The sequence below is a fragment of the Pleurodeles waltl genome, chromosome 6 (genome assembly GCF_031143425.1).
Source record: "Pleurodeles waltl isolate 20211129_DDA chromosome 6, aPleWal1.hap1.20221129, whole genome shotgun sequence".
Taxonomy (NCBI): Eukaryota; Metazoa; Chordata; class Amphibia; order Caudata; family Salamandridae; genus Pleurodeles; species Pleurodeles waltl.
In genome coordinates, this window is record NC_090445.1 from 1,440,495,653 (window position 1) to 1,440,510,821 (window position 15,169).

The 15,169-nt window shown below is 43.4% G+C and overlaps 1 protein-coding gene across 5 annotated transcripts in view; it reads left to right on the forward strand.

The window, feature by feature from the left end:
• KAT6B (lysine acetyltransferase 6B) overlaps positions 1 to 15,169 on the forward strand; it is a 346,743-nt gene that overhangs the window by 248,188 nt on the left and 83,386 nt on the right. For all 5 annotated transcript variants that reach the window (XM_069240850.1, XM_069240852.1, XM_069240854.1 and 2 more), the window contains exon 10: positions 9,339 to 9,480. In XM_069240850.1, the coding sequence (XP_069096951.1) occupies positions 9,339 to 9,480 (142 nt within the window). The remainder of the gene's footprint in view (positions 1 to 9,338; positions 9,481 to 15,169) is intronic.

A 15,169-nucleotide genomic window follows, 5' to 3' on the forward strand; every position in this document is an offset into this window, starting at 1 on the left:
AAAATATAGTATCTAAAACTTCTGGGCTTAAGCAAATGTCCTCTGATCAGGCTATCTCTCCAGGAGGGGCTGCTGTCACAGCAGGAGGGCAGAGTTCTGCACCCGGGCCTTCACAATGTCCACTTTCATACTTGGAGATTAAGCTGCAACAGCCCTAGTGGAACTTTAATCTGGTCCTTGTATTTATGATGTGTACTCCTTTCAAACAGCTTCACAGCTCTTCTTTATGGATTCTTACTATTAAGTCTCTGTTTCTCATCACCGTCACCTCAGCATGGTGTGTGAGGGAGCTTCAAGCCTTGTGCCTATCCTCCATATACTACCTTGTTCCCAGACAAACTGGTTCTGCGGAAAGTTGTGATTGCCGTTCCACATCGGTCGAACCATTACCCAGCTGGTGTTCTGTGCTTTGCATCACCCCTGTGAGAATAAGATACTGCATTGCTTGTACCCCCAAAAGAGCTCTGGGCTTCTACATAGACTCTACCAAACAACATATAATGGACATATAGTGGTGGTACCACTGTTAGCATACAGAGTCCCTGTCCTAGACATCTGCCAGACATCTGTTTGAGTCCCACCATTTGTTCATAAAGCACTATAGTCTGGTCAGTCAAGCTATCCTGAGGAGCGTTTTGTCCGTTTGATCTTGCAGGACTTTCTGGTTTGAGTCCTTTCACAGACCCACCTCCAATAGAAACTGCTTTAGTATCCTATTCAAAAAGTGAGGAATGTGCTATTAGTCTCCATCAGAACAACAAGTTACTTACCTTCGGTAATACTATTTCTGGTAGAGATTCTACTTGGCTGCATATTCTTCACCATCCGCCTATCCACCAGGTTCTATGATTGGACTGTATTATTAAATACGATCCATAGTCTGGAAATCTATGCACGGTCTACCAATTTGCTTTTTGGGGGTTTGTGTCTGGGGGCGCAGACAGTCTTGAAAGCAACTGATGTCGGTGCGCAGGAGTGGTGTTTTTCTAGGCCCTGTATGTAATTTCCAGAGTGGATTGAGTCAGTGCAGAGCTGCAAGATGCCACCTTATGGCGTGCAGGGGTACTGCTGAACCTGGATCAATTCTGGCACATGGGGAATGTTCAAAAGGTGAGCATTCTGTGGCTAGATAGTCTCTACAGACAGAACATAACAGAAGGTAAGTAACTTGTTCTGGTGCATCTCTTGAACAATCAGTATTTTAGTTGAATTTCTGTTTGGACAGTGTGCTGTGATTGTTTGCATAGATAACTGCTAGCTAACACCCTTGACAATGCTGTTAATTGGAGGAACAAAGGAGAGCTTAAGCCAGTATGCACTGTTGTTGTGTCTAAGGTTGATCTTAAGTCTGTTCAGGCTGAATTAGTTGCCATGTCTCAATGTGGGGCACATCTGGGAATAGGTTTCTTCTACTCTGAGTTGGGATGTCATATCTTTCAAGTTGCGTTCTAGTTACTTTTGCTATACTAGAAAGATAAAACCTGTGGTTTAAGTACACATCAACTGCTTTTGGTGTCTGATGCCTGGAGTAAATAGGGCTCCAATATTCTTTTCTTGAAACTGTCCTTTTGTTTGGGGGTTAGCCATTTTTAGGCCGCAATCTATAGTAATTCCTGAGTCCTCTGAATATTTTCACTACTGAGCTAAGAGGGTCCTTTCTAAAAAATGAAAATATGAATGCGTAGATTTCTGCTGAATGACCGCCTAGCTCACCCTTTATATTAATAGCCCTGTTTCAAGAACAGCCGCACAATGAGATCCTGAAAGAAGCTCATGAAAAGAAGGGAAAAACAAAAAATGAGTGGAGAAACACACCAGATCTTTGTCAGCTACCAAAATATGGCTTCCCTGGACTTTTCTGATTGAAGGCATGCTCTTTTGATTTAAAAATTATTTTAAAAATGAATCCCTTATTAGTATATGGTCATTGTTTTACTTATTTTGAAAGAAATAGAAAATGCGCTCAGAAAGAGGTTTGATTGCAGTACTGCTTTACAGGAAGTGGCAGAAACCCCCTACAGCGAAACATACTGGCTGTAGGTTTTTCTTTAAAAAAAAAAAAAAAAGCATTTGCAATGCAACGGGTCTCGAGTTTGCTCATGTTAGAACTGATCGCGTTGTAAACTCCTAACCCGATTTTTCATCTATCTGCCAAAGTGCTTTTATGTATGTAACCGGAAAAAGTGAAATTAACTGTGTAAAGCGCTCGACTTCTGCCAAGTGAAATCGTGCTAATAAAATAGAGAAAAAGTAGTCCACGATCCGACAGAAATCAGTGAGCCTTGCATGTTTTCTGTACTTGGACGCTTCGCTCGAGGAGGGCAAACCACCGGAAAAGGCATGACGTGTGCATGCCTTCCACTAATGAAAGCAAGCAGATTTTACTATGCAAGCCGCGAACCAATGAAAACACACTGACGTGATGTCGACAGGGCTCTGAGACCTTTTCTAATAACTAAAGCATCTCGCTGCGATACGCATGCGCGAGCGCATGCAACGCAGGCTCGACTCTAAAAGACCTACCTCCTCTGCAAAATAAATTGACATGGAATCACATTGTGTGATAGCACAAAATGCTGTGCTTGTGTCTAACCACAAGCATGCATAGTTGGTGCTGCTTTATTGTGAGGTAAAGATCTGGCCACTTTATTTCTACCACACTTAGAAACTGACCCTTTTTTTTTTTTAACCTTAACTTACCATTGGCTTGGTCCTGTGTCGCTCTAATTTACATGCTTCTGATTGGCCAGCACGTCATCTGCATGATTCACATCCTGCTGTCTTCTTTTGCCGATCATGCTGTTGGGGTGCCTCTGGCCCAAGTACTCCTTCTGGTCACTTGCCATTGGACTCTAGCCAGTGTCCGTCCTCTGGCTATTATGCTGAAGTTACTACTTTTTCTTTCTCCATGTCGTCTTCTTTCTTCACTGACTTCTTATTTCTACGTTGATGTATAATTTCTTCTTCAGGCGCATGCCGTCTTCTCTGTCTTATTTCTTCGTTGCCGTCTTTTCTTCTTTGCTGCATGCCGGCTTCAGGCTTCTTTCTTCCCTGACGCCTTCTTTCTTCGCTGCAGTCTTCTTTCTTCTTCGCCGCATGACATCTTGTTTCTTCCCTCCCTTCTTTCTTCACTGCTGTGTTCTGTCTTCCTTTTTCTTTCTAACTGGATTATAAATTTAAGAAAAATGTTATTGTTGTAAATTTAATAAACCGTTAATAGTTTGTTGTGATATATGTTGAATTAATAGACAACATAGACTATTAACGGTTTATCAAATTAAAAACAAGCATTATAAACAATTTAACAAATGTATTCCATCCAGATAAAAAGAAAAAACAAAGACGAAACCTAATGGCTTTGCCAATGCTTGTTTCAGCTTTCTTACAGAGCTGACGCTGCAGTACTCATATCTTTCTCCATTGATCTCGAAGTGAGGCTTAAATTTTCTGTGCTTATGCAAAAAATCCAACTCATGCTAAGTAATCCCCCCCCCCTCTTCAATGGCAGTTATTCCTGTCTTCTGACAAAAGAATGTTTGACAGTGAAAAACAGGTTACTGTTTTAACTTCAAAAAGCGTTTCAAATTTGATAGTCTGAATATTTTGAACTACCACAGAGCACAGATTTCAGTATGGTTTAAATATGAATACCGCCATCCGGCCCCTGGCAGTCGCCCACGTTCCCTGTGGCAAGCCTGGACTTGACTTGAGCTGGAATTAGATGTGTATTCAGTTGTCAAGACAAATATCTGACAACTTCTTTTAAATCAAACTATTTTCCGGTGCTCTGGAGATGAGTGGCCTTGTACACAGTTTGACATTCACGTGATAGCTGCATCCAACTATCAAATAGGGCTAAAGTTCTGCTTTAAATATAGTTAATACTCTAGTGTGCACATCTGAAATGAGATTGATTAATGGGGACTACAGAAATATTAGCAGGGTGTGGGGGGGGTGGAGTTCATAGGAATGGTACACCTCTATTTCCCCAGGTTACCTTACCCCGCTATTAGGTCAAAAAAAGGTACACTATGAGAATGAGTGGGAAGCATCCTTGATTCTCCCGAACGAGGTAGGATGTAGCACTCTGTTCGTCAGATTTCTGCCAGAGTCCTCCATCTGAACACATGTTGGAATTTTTGACGGAAAAATGGGTGTAGCGAGACAGTGTTAACAACTCTATAGGCCTTCATATTGATCTGCTGTTGCCAGCCTGTTAGCAACACTACAGCTCTTGAAGTTAAGACTGAAGTGTCTTATCAAGAGAATATCAAGGCCCTCCTTTGCACGTGTTTTCATATGAACAAGGAATTTCCAAATGCATAAATAACTTAAATAACGTTTTACTTGTAAGTCCGCTGATGCACCATACATCCCTTTTGTAATGTCTCTCCTACATGCCAGTACCAAAGATTAAATACACTTTGAATTCATGTACTCTTAGTCCTAAACCATTCGACCTATCTGTCACCGCAGCTGTTTTTCAGTCTAAATATCATCATGCTGATCAACAGTCCGCGTTGAATGTGTTTGGTGTGGAAGTCTGCCTTTCCTCGTTGCTTGGGGACTGTTTGGTAACATATAAAAGGGAGCAGTATTTTTACTTGTAAAACTAATTACTTTTTCTCTAAAGTACAAGCAAGTATTTTGCCACTCTGATATTATTGAGCTGGGTTAGTAAATAGAAGTCAGAGGTTTGGACGTTATTTTGTGTTTGTGTGTTGTTGTGAGCAAAAGAGGGGAACAGCTACTTTATGAGATCTCTTTACTTTTAAGGCTTTTCATGTTTGTTTCTTAAAACAACAGTGTAAGATAAATGTTACATGGGGTTGAATGGCTATTGGAAATCATATACTATAAGTAAGTGGTTTTGTTTACTGCTCAGTTGAGGTTTGGAAGGAGCTGCATAAAGAGATGGCTCTTAGGATAGGTTTCTGGGAGCATAGCAAGGGAAGGCTTGGCTCTAAAGTTTTACTTTTTTTTTGTACTTCGTTACCTAGTATGACTAACTTGTTTCCTTGTATTTATTTTCTGCCCTCTGGTGGAACACTGTTCATCATTGAGTGGTAGACAATTTAACGGGTCTACAAAGTGATTCATGGGAGCCCTTTGCCACCAAGTCAGTTGGCACTGTCATAAGAGAATTAAGACCTTTCCTTCTTGGTTCACCAGGGCTTGCTGGTTTTACTGTGGGTAAATCACTAGTAACATAAACTAGATGTCTAGTCATGGTTGCACTTCATTGTGGTTCTCATGGATACGGGGCTTAGCGGAACATGTAGCCCATTCTTTAAGTAATGTTTGTTTAAGAGGGACCTATAATTGCTGCTAAATGTTATGTCCCCCGTTTGTATTCCCATTGAGCTATTCAGCCCCTGGTAAACTCAAAAACAAATAAGACGTTTTACAAGTTTCTTTTGTAACAGTCTTCCAGATATTTTTCAATAAAGCAATGCATTTTTAGATCTGTTGTGAGCCAAGACTTTTAATTTTACTAAAAATATGTATAGATAATACATCTACATGAACTTTCAGCAATCCCTGTTCATCTAATGGTCTGTTGTCATTCACGTTTTCCTTCCTCTGGCTACAGCATACATCATAGGGCAGAGAGTCAGCACACTTCAGCCATTGGCTAAATTCACTGTGAGAGACAACATTCTGCTTTTTCGGCAAGAGCACATCCAATATCACTGTAATTCCTTTAAGTGCCAGGGACTAACTAGTAGGGAAATAGACACTTTGTGTCCAGAAATGTTATTGCTTTTAGCCGATATATATATTTTTTCATTTGGAGAGCTGGCAGCTCCTCCTACAGTAACTTTTTACAAAAATCGTGACATAGCAGAACAAGTGCTGACGACGTCAAAAGGCATGTAGCCAACACCAGATCTATTGGCTTTGGCAGTACTTGTTTCACTCTGATAGTTGCCCATCATTCATTCCATGTTTGCTGCACCCATGTTCCATTAAATGGCCTTTATGCATTTTGATGTGCATAACCTTTGCTGGGTTTCTACACTGCAAGACGCTTCTGCTTTTAACTCTATTTTATACATGTTACATAGATGAACCCTATTACCAAGGCTTTCCAGAGATAATTCTAGTGCAACGATCTCATACACGAGGGTGCCATAATATAGGTCAGTTCACTGCAGTGCAAGGATGAACTTTAATTGCAGAAATCAAGATGCAGTGAGGAGAGGAAACCTGGATTTGGGACAGTGCACTACAGTCGTTCTATGTAAAATGTTTTTTTATATGTTATTTCTCACATTTATATTTTGAGACAAATAATGTTTGGTCAAGTGGTAAAAAGCCATGATAATCCAGGATTCCGTATTCAGACGTTTAGCTAGTAGTCACATGTGACAGCCTGTCATATAGCCCCAAGAAAGAGAAAGTTGTTGCTGGGGTTCTTATTTCTGGGTTAACAAAAGGTGAGCAGAAATAGTAATGGTACCATTGTGAGTTCTAAGTCAGTTTTGTGGTACAGATGCATTAAGGAGAGGCTCCCATCCCTCACTACGAATGGTAGATAAGGGGTAGATTTTTGGTGATTGCCTTGACTTGTGGGATGAAATACAGTTTGATAACTGCTCAGGAATCCAGCTGCGTCCCGGAAAGATTGTGTATGTCTGGTAAGAAGACCAAAGCCACGAACGTGGCATTTATTCACTCCAACGATGTCTGTGGGAAATATTAGGGAAAAAACCTTTCCTACAAACCTGATAATTTTTCCCGCGAATACAAAATACATTGCCTCTTGATATATTTATTTAAAGAGTACAGGGTGGGAACCCTTCAAAAGCAAATAATACAGAAAGAAGAGCTCAAGAGATGACAATCAGAAAATATCATATTGAAAGCAATTGTTTTACTAAAAATAGGAAGTAAAGAAACAGTTGGAATGGAGACAGCACCCCTTCACACATACACAAACATATCGTCGAAAATAATGAAATCGTTTTTTTTTTTTTAAACATAACCATATTTGGTAAATATTTTCACATAGACCCAGCTTCTACCTCGGCACAGCAGAGTTTGGCAAAACGTGGCTCCCTAGGTTTCTGGAGACTTAACATTATCTCTCTGAATGTAGAGAATGGTTGGTCTGATAGAGCAGCTGTTTTGGGAAAAAGAGTGTATTACTTAAGTGCCAGTTATTATTTTTAGGTCTTTCCTACTAGGCAGCCATGCACAATCTGTTGTGAGACATATTAGCTTACTGTGGACTTAGAGCCTGCCCATCGCTTACCATTGGTCGGCTTTGTCATTCATTTGCTTGCTGCTTACTAGTCGGCTTGTTTGGACTTTCCTTTCTCTTGAGTATGACCCTTCCTGGGAGCATTGACGCACTGCTTGCTTTCTAAGCACTACTTTTTCAGGGGTGAGCGCAAAGCGCTCCGTCCCGTGTTGTAATCTCTCTTTGGGCTTCAAACCACGCCCATGTCACGTCAGTCTTTCATTGGTTTGTGGGCTTGCCTTTTAAAATCTGCTTGCTTTCATTTGTGAAAGGCTTGCATAAGTCATGCCTTTTCTGGTGTTTGGCCCTTCTCGAGCGCAGCGATCAAGTACTGAAAACATACGGGACTCCACATTTTCCGTCTGGTTTCTAGACCACTTTTTTCTTTTTTCGCAGCCCGATCTCGCTGGGCAGAAGTGGAGCGCTTTGCATGACATCGACGCTGTTACATAGTTAATTGCACTTTTGCCGATTACGTAGAAAATTGCACTTTTGCCGATTACATGGATAATTGCACTTTTGCTGATAGGTTTCACTACGGGTGAACTTTTATTTCCTTTTGTGTCAGCTTTGCACTGATGGTGGCTGTCAGCTCGCTTATGTGAAATTTTTACCGTTCAGTTTATATGTCAAGAAAAGTCCAGTAATGTGAAACGGTTTTATTTTCATTTTCAATTTATGTGGCAAGACAAGTCTGATTAGAAGTTTACAATGCTAATTGCTCTAGCAAACGCGAGACCCATTGCATTGCAAATGCTTGTTATCTTTTTGTTTAAGTACCCCTTGAGAGTGTCTGCTGTCCACCTGTCTCCCTCATGTACTCCCCACAGTGCTTTAATGAAACTTGGGGAGTCTCCCCTGCACAGTACAAGGAGCGCCCACTCTCTGGACTCAGGAGGTCTCAGGCTAGTGTATTGAGCTTGGTGGGGCCCCTCAGTTCAGGTCCCCCAGCACCATGGGGGCTACGGGTGCTTTTATACCACTGACTCCCCACCAGCTCCATATTGATTGCTCTCTTGCCCTTCTGCCTCCGCCTCACCTCTCTCTCCGTTACTTACCCCCAACCCATCCATGCCCTGTGTTGCTTCTGACCCTTGCAGCCCCCGTGGTGCGTCCCTCACCACCTACGCCCTGTTGCTTCCACCACCTTTGCTTCCTCCCCTATATTGCTTGCCTCCCACCTGCTTAAAAGTAGAAAAAAAATACATTTATTTTAGTTACCCATCCAACTGTTCAATAACTAAAAAGAAAAAAAACGCCCATTAAAGACATTTTTTTGTGTAGGGTCGCTGCAAAGCTGTGCAGCTTGGCTGAAAAAAATTGGCAAAGCTAATGAAGTACAAAAAACGGTTTGCTTTTCATTACTTCTACCGAATCCGATCTTCCTCTAGGCAGGTATGTATCCTACTGCTGTCTGGTAAGGAATAGTGCTCAGGGCTGGCTCTATTGGCCATGCTGGAATGTCCGTATGATCGATCTGCTGAGAGGCTGGCTTCCCAGCCAGGGAATTCCTCTGAAGATCAACTGCAGCAACTTAAGTTGAGAAAGCCAGTCCTCCAAGTAACCGGCCGGGCGTAGTTTGTCCTAAGGTATAGAGTAATTGCATCTGTGCGATTACCCTCGCATGCAGAATTCTTTGGATGACCTTTGCATTACTAATGAGTTGCTCTTAATACCGCACTTCTGCAAAAATAAGTTATTTTTACAGATCGAAGTAGCAGCTGCTGTGATGTTTCAAGAAGTATTCGCTTTTGAAAGAGTACGATCAGTGTTGCTGGTGTGCGGTTATGCTAAACATAAATGGAAGATTCGGCGATAAATTGACACTGTTGTAGGGTTTTTTTAGTAAAAGAACGCATTAGAACTTTAGAATAAAAGCTAAAACTAGACATTTGACATAGTATTTTTTATTCTTTTTTTAAGCTGCTCGCCTTGTTGACTCTCAACCCATTAGGGTTTTAAGTAATGCAGTGAAAAGACACTGAAGGAAATGTAACTTGACATCTGTTTGTAAGAGTTTACGAGAGGACGCTCTGTTTTTGCATATTTGTAATGCACTTAAAAAGCTTTATTTTCTTCATACTTTCAACAGATTGTCGAAGCTGTACTTGTGCGAGTTCTGTCTCCGATATATGAAAAGCAAAAGCATTTTAGAGAGACATTCAAAGAAGTGTGGCTGGTTTCATCCACCGGCAAATGAAATCTACCGGAAAGATGACCTTTCTGTATTCGAGGTGAGTATGTTAAATTTTCATTGCTTGAAACATGGAACAGAAAGTCTGTCGTTCTCCGTACTTAGTGGGTCAGTGAAATGTAGTTTGTGGAGGTGGCTTGTAATCTGAAGATCAATACACATTAGTATTTTGACCCTTGTGCACTTACTTTTTCTGGTTGAGTAGTGACAATGAGAGGTTGTAATGATTGTGCTCTAACATTGCTTATTGCTTGGCCATGCTCTCCAGGCTTTTTAAAACATACTTCTCTGTTCGTGGCTGAGTAAACGGGGATAACACAGCATTTTCAGCTTCTGTGCATCCGGTTTCTTCGTAGCTTCTCAGTTTTTCTGTGGTACTGCTAGCTGATGAATACTCTAACCAGGTCAAGATTATGGTCCTAACCTTTGAGGTATTGTGACCTCACCTGTAGAATGTACACCAGGTGCCAGACTGGATCCGAAAAAAACGTCAGCAGCAGTGTTCCCCCATACCGGCGTAGTGTTAATCTGTATGTTCCCTGGAAGTGAGAAAGCTGAGCCTCATACAATTGTTATTCCGTGCATGCTGACTTTAGATCTTTTCTTACCATACCTCCCCACGTACATCTGCAGCTCCGCTCCCAAATGTGTTTTCCTTCCAATGGCTCTAAAAAAAAAAAAAAAAAAACTTTTCTAAGTGTGCTGGGGAAAGATGTACTCACTGAAGACCGGATTCAAGCCGTGCTGAGGCAGAAAGAAGCATATATCAGTCACAATCCTGCACTAGGTATGCCAGTGATGTTTGGGTTATGACTCTTAAGCTGTGCAACAAGTGTGCCCCTCCTGCATTCCAAGGCAGTTCGAGGCTGAGAGGTGAAATCGACAACGCTGCGCTGAGCAGAAGGAGAGGTTGCAGTCGACGCACAGGTCTTGCTGCTTCTCCAGGTTGAGGGACCAGTTTGTCTTGTTGCCATTGACATAAGCGATCCACGTTCTGCTCCAAGTCTTCAGGTACGTTGAAGTCCAAGCACAAATACAAAAGATGAAGAAGGACTCGACTCCTAGTCACTCTAGCTCCAAAAAGATGATGTAAGGGTGTGAAGATAAACATCGTGTCCCTTTGAAGTTGCAGAACTGATTCATAATCGATCCACCCAGCAGATAGCTTCCTTCAGTGAGGCCATGCTGCAAATCTTTGGCAGTGCAGAGTGGTCCTCCTGTCTGGTTACTGTTGATGGGTCCTCCCCCAGTGCAGCTTACACTTTTGGGATTCATTTCTGTGCCCGTACCAACACCAGTAAAGATTACTACACAGGCCCAAAGATCCATTGGCGTTCCCGCAGCACTCGTACAGATACCGACCCGCACTGTTGCTGATATCCATGTTGGATTCCGAACCCACATTGGCCCCAGCTTGTCTATCTGATGTTGGTCTACGAAATCATGAAAGCACAACTAGTAGAAATGTCTCATTGCAAAGCTGGTCTGGAGGTCAGATGAGGCACTAGCTCTGCAGTTTACCTACATTGACGCAAAAACGAGCATTCTGACAAATTCAACTTGTTTTTTGCTTTCTGTAACTTGAGGGGTACTATTTTGGGTCGGATATTGTAACACCTGCAGAAGATCAAGAAATCCTTGTGCCGGTCTCTGATCCACAAGAATGGTCTTACTAGTCCCACAAATGGGACAGTTTTATCAGTGATCTCAAGTGATGATACCACGAACAGGCCAATATTGATTTGCAGTTATTAGCACATTACTTAAGGAATACACTAAAATACCTGCTGTCAGAAGATCTGTGATATTAATACTCTGAAAGGGTTTTTTATTTGACGATCTGCAATCTACAGGAATAGCTATTTTACTAGAATTTGACTGTTCTCTTAGTCCGTGATGAGCATTCGATTTGCCAAAGTGCGAAACATTAAGACTTCATTATGGGACTTGTTTTTATCCCTTTTCTTTTTAAAACAATCCTATATGCTGCTTTATTAACACCTTCAAAATTCCACCAAACCCCCTGCAATAATGCAAATGTAGCTGCTGCTTTCCAAGGATGAGACACTGCCTCTGAAGCACCAGTAGCATGCTTGTGCAGCCTTTTCAACTTGTCCTTCAGCCCTTTCCTGCTTTATTTGGGTTTCTGCTACCCATTCACTGCCCACTTCCCATAGATTTTGGTTTCTTCTATCAAATACAGATGTAGATCTTTTGTAACTTCTTCAAAAATGTCTTAATTGCTCTTGGCTGGGCTGCTTGGATTCTGTAATGCTAGATCTTAAATGAATCACTAGAGTTGTATGCAAGGGTGGATGCAGCAACTGTTTTGCTCTGTTAAGCTTGGCAGCAAAGGAGGAGTAAATGAAAAGTCATATCTGAGACTTCTAGCTGCAGATTCCTTACCTTGGGATTATCTCAGTCATCAGACTAGATCCGGAACATTTTCCATGAGTAGTAACCCTGCATGCCAGTAGGTGGCGTCGGTCAGCTCTGTGCGCTCAGTCAGTGACGTCCACGGTACGTATATAGGCCCCACCTAGGTGTATTGAAGTCCGTTCTTGTCTTTCTGCACCAGCCAGCGCAGACCTGGGAAGAGATACCCCCTGCAGTTGTTTTTTGCCTGAACTCAATGTTTCGTGAAAGCTTTTTTAAGATTTACCTCTTGGTGTGGCAGAAAGTTATCTAGGCAGGTCAGGCTCAAGTCCTGCTGCACCTATCATCGACTGATGTCCGTGATGGACCCACATCTTGCCTGTGGTGCCTAAAGCGTGACCACGACCTAATTGATACCTTAATAGAGGTCAAGGACCTGGCCAATCATGCATCAATAAGGTCATGCTTTAGACTACTGCATGATGAACCTGAAGGCTTTGAGGGTGCGATTCCCTCAAGCTGATGGCCTGTCGTGCGACTTCATGCCGGTCAACTTTCCGGTCGAGAGGGAGGTCCTGGGCTCAGCCATGGAGTCCGAGGTCGTTGTCCCATTCAAAATCCTCAGGCAGTTGTGCAAGTCCAAACACAAGAAGAAAAAGGGCGAGGAGTGACTTGACTTCTCCGCGTCTGACAAGATGCAGGAGTGTATGCGTCCTAAGCCTCGCTCCTCTGTTTAGCCTGGCTCAACTCCGTTTCCCCGAGTTTCCAGGAGCCGGAGCGACCCCCTGCCCACCTTGGAGAGAAAAAGAAAAAATATCACACTATGCGCCATATTTGGGTGGGCCAACACCTCTGGTATACCTTCAGGCACACTGGGTCTGCAGAGGCCCCTACTGGTTCCGTGCTGGCGGCATCAGAGTCCGTGAGATTCCAAAGATCCACTTCTGGATCCAGGCCGGCACCGGTTGTGCCACCTTGCTAGGCAGAGGGGCTTCACAGACAGTGGCACCACATTTGGCTATGAATTACTGGCTTCTTGGAGGTTGTCATGTTTTCTTTGATGGACATGCCCTTTGATGGCTCACATGTCTTTGGAGACGAGGCGGACTCTGCACTCAAGATATTTAAGGACAGTCGGGCCATGGCCCGGTCCTTGGGCTTATCTTCCGCCCTGCACCATTCCAAGTCCGCTTTTTGCCGCTTGGGTGGCTACCAAAGGGACTACCAACCACGCCAGTTCCTGCCAAGCCACTGTGCTGTGCATGCTCCCCAGCCCCTGTGCAGATAAGGGTACAGTGTCCATGCCTTGTGGATCAGGCAGCCAGAGGTTGGGTCAGTCCACCACCTTGACGGCCTCCAAACACTTACTCTGCCCTTATACCGTCATGGACACCCAGTTGGTGGCAGGATATGTCACTACCTGCTGCACTGGCAGTCTAGAACATCGAAGAGGTGGGCTTTGCAGATAGTCCAGAAGCGAAGAGGGCCAGTTTATGCTCTCAATTGCCAACTCGCTTCTGTGGATAGCAGGACTGCGCTGGATCTTTGCTACCATGGGCTCCATGGCTAGGGCAAAATTTGAAGGGGACAGGAGGCATCCATGTTGGGTCCTCTTGTGAGTGATGGTGGATGGTAGAGAAGCGTTGATTTTTAACTTGGCTGCTGGCTTTTTAAAGTTGGCTTGTATGTAGGCTTAGGGGCCCATATGTGTTTTACACAAGGACTGTCAACAAATATGCCCAACCAACCCTGTCAAACGCCTTCTCAGCATCAAAGGAGAGGAGTGCCATAGCTTGTCAACCCTGCTCTGCTGCTTGCAAGTATTATCCATTGGCCTGACTGTTGATGTTCTATGAGAGCCGGCCAGATATGATGGAGTCATGCTATAAGATTGGACGTGAACATTTAAAATCTCAATTCAAAAGTTCAGTTAGATGAACAACACGTCTGAGGCTTGTGGGGCTTCAAGACTAGCATGAGGTGGGATTTTAACTTTAATACGCCCAAGCTATAGGTTTGGCTAGCATGGATGCAGAAGCATTATAAAAAATGGAACCCCATCTGGGCCGGGAACCTTGATTGCAGGGAGATTAGCAATCTTCACCCTAACTTTGTCCAGACTAATAGTCTTCTAGCAAGCTTAATTCACCCCTCCTATCAGGAGGTTCATAGTCCCAGAGGTGGTCATCTTGGTGGTGTTTGTCAAGATTTTGGACTTGAATAGAGTTCTGAATAATAGGTGTGGAAGACTGACAGTGTTGTGCGTCTCAGTCTGTCTGCCACCCTCCTCGTCCTGGATTTCTGAAATGATTGCATGTGGATCGTATACGTATTTTGTGGGCTAAAAGGCAATCAGCCTTGTCCCCGTACTCGTAATGTTTTGCCAACGTAGAGCAGCGTTTTGGCTTCATCTGTCATTAGCAGATGCTCTAGTTTGCCCCTAATGTGTCTGTGGTCCTCTGAGAGCCCCCTTCTTTATGCCTAGACTCGGCCTGTTGCAGCTGATTTTCGAGTTCCTTTTTACGAATCGTGGCTCCTCTATCATTGCTGTATGTGAAGATATCCCCCTCACCCTCCTAAAAAACACCTTCGCTTCATCCCACAAGGTCGCTGGCAAGCAATCGTCGGTGTCATTTTCATTTAAATGGTGTTCAATTGTATCTTATGTGATCACAAAGAGTTGGATTGCGAAAGGCAATCTAAATTATGATCCAGAGTTTCGGAATCTGAGGCTGTGGAGCACCAGGGCCCATGTCCAACCTTATTGGTGCATGATCGGCCAGGTCCTTCACCTCTATTGAGGTACTGATTAGGCGAGGGAGCAGGAATCAGGAAGTAATCAACGTAAGAGTAGGTCCTCTGGATCTCACTCATGGGGGTGATGGGGATGCCAGATATCGGCTAATGAAAGTTCACGGAGGCCTAAGGCTGAGGGTGGAATGGGTGTTCTCCCTGCCAGGGGTGAGAGTGATCATATTTAGGATCAAGGAACACCCCCCACCCCCCCCCCCCCCCGCCCAACTCCCCTGCGCAAAGAAGGGCCCTTTTGGTAAAGGTTCAGCTTAAAAAGCCTCCTTCTCATTGTTGGGCCCCATAGTTTGAAAAAATGGTCAAATGGGCATTGCACAGAGTCCCTCATATGACCGGTGTTCAGCACTCTCTCTGTGAATGCTGTCACACTTTGAAGAAGTATAGCACCCCTCTTGATTTGCTTGTGTATTAGGAATTTTATTGGGCAGGATAACAGTAGGAGTCTAATGCCCTCATTTCACGGATGTGTTTCCAGAATAAGGGTGACATCAGCCTCATGCCGACACACTCAATTTGTCAAAGTCCTGTGTTTTTATTGTGGA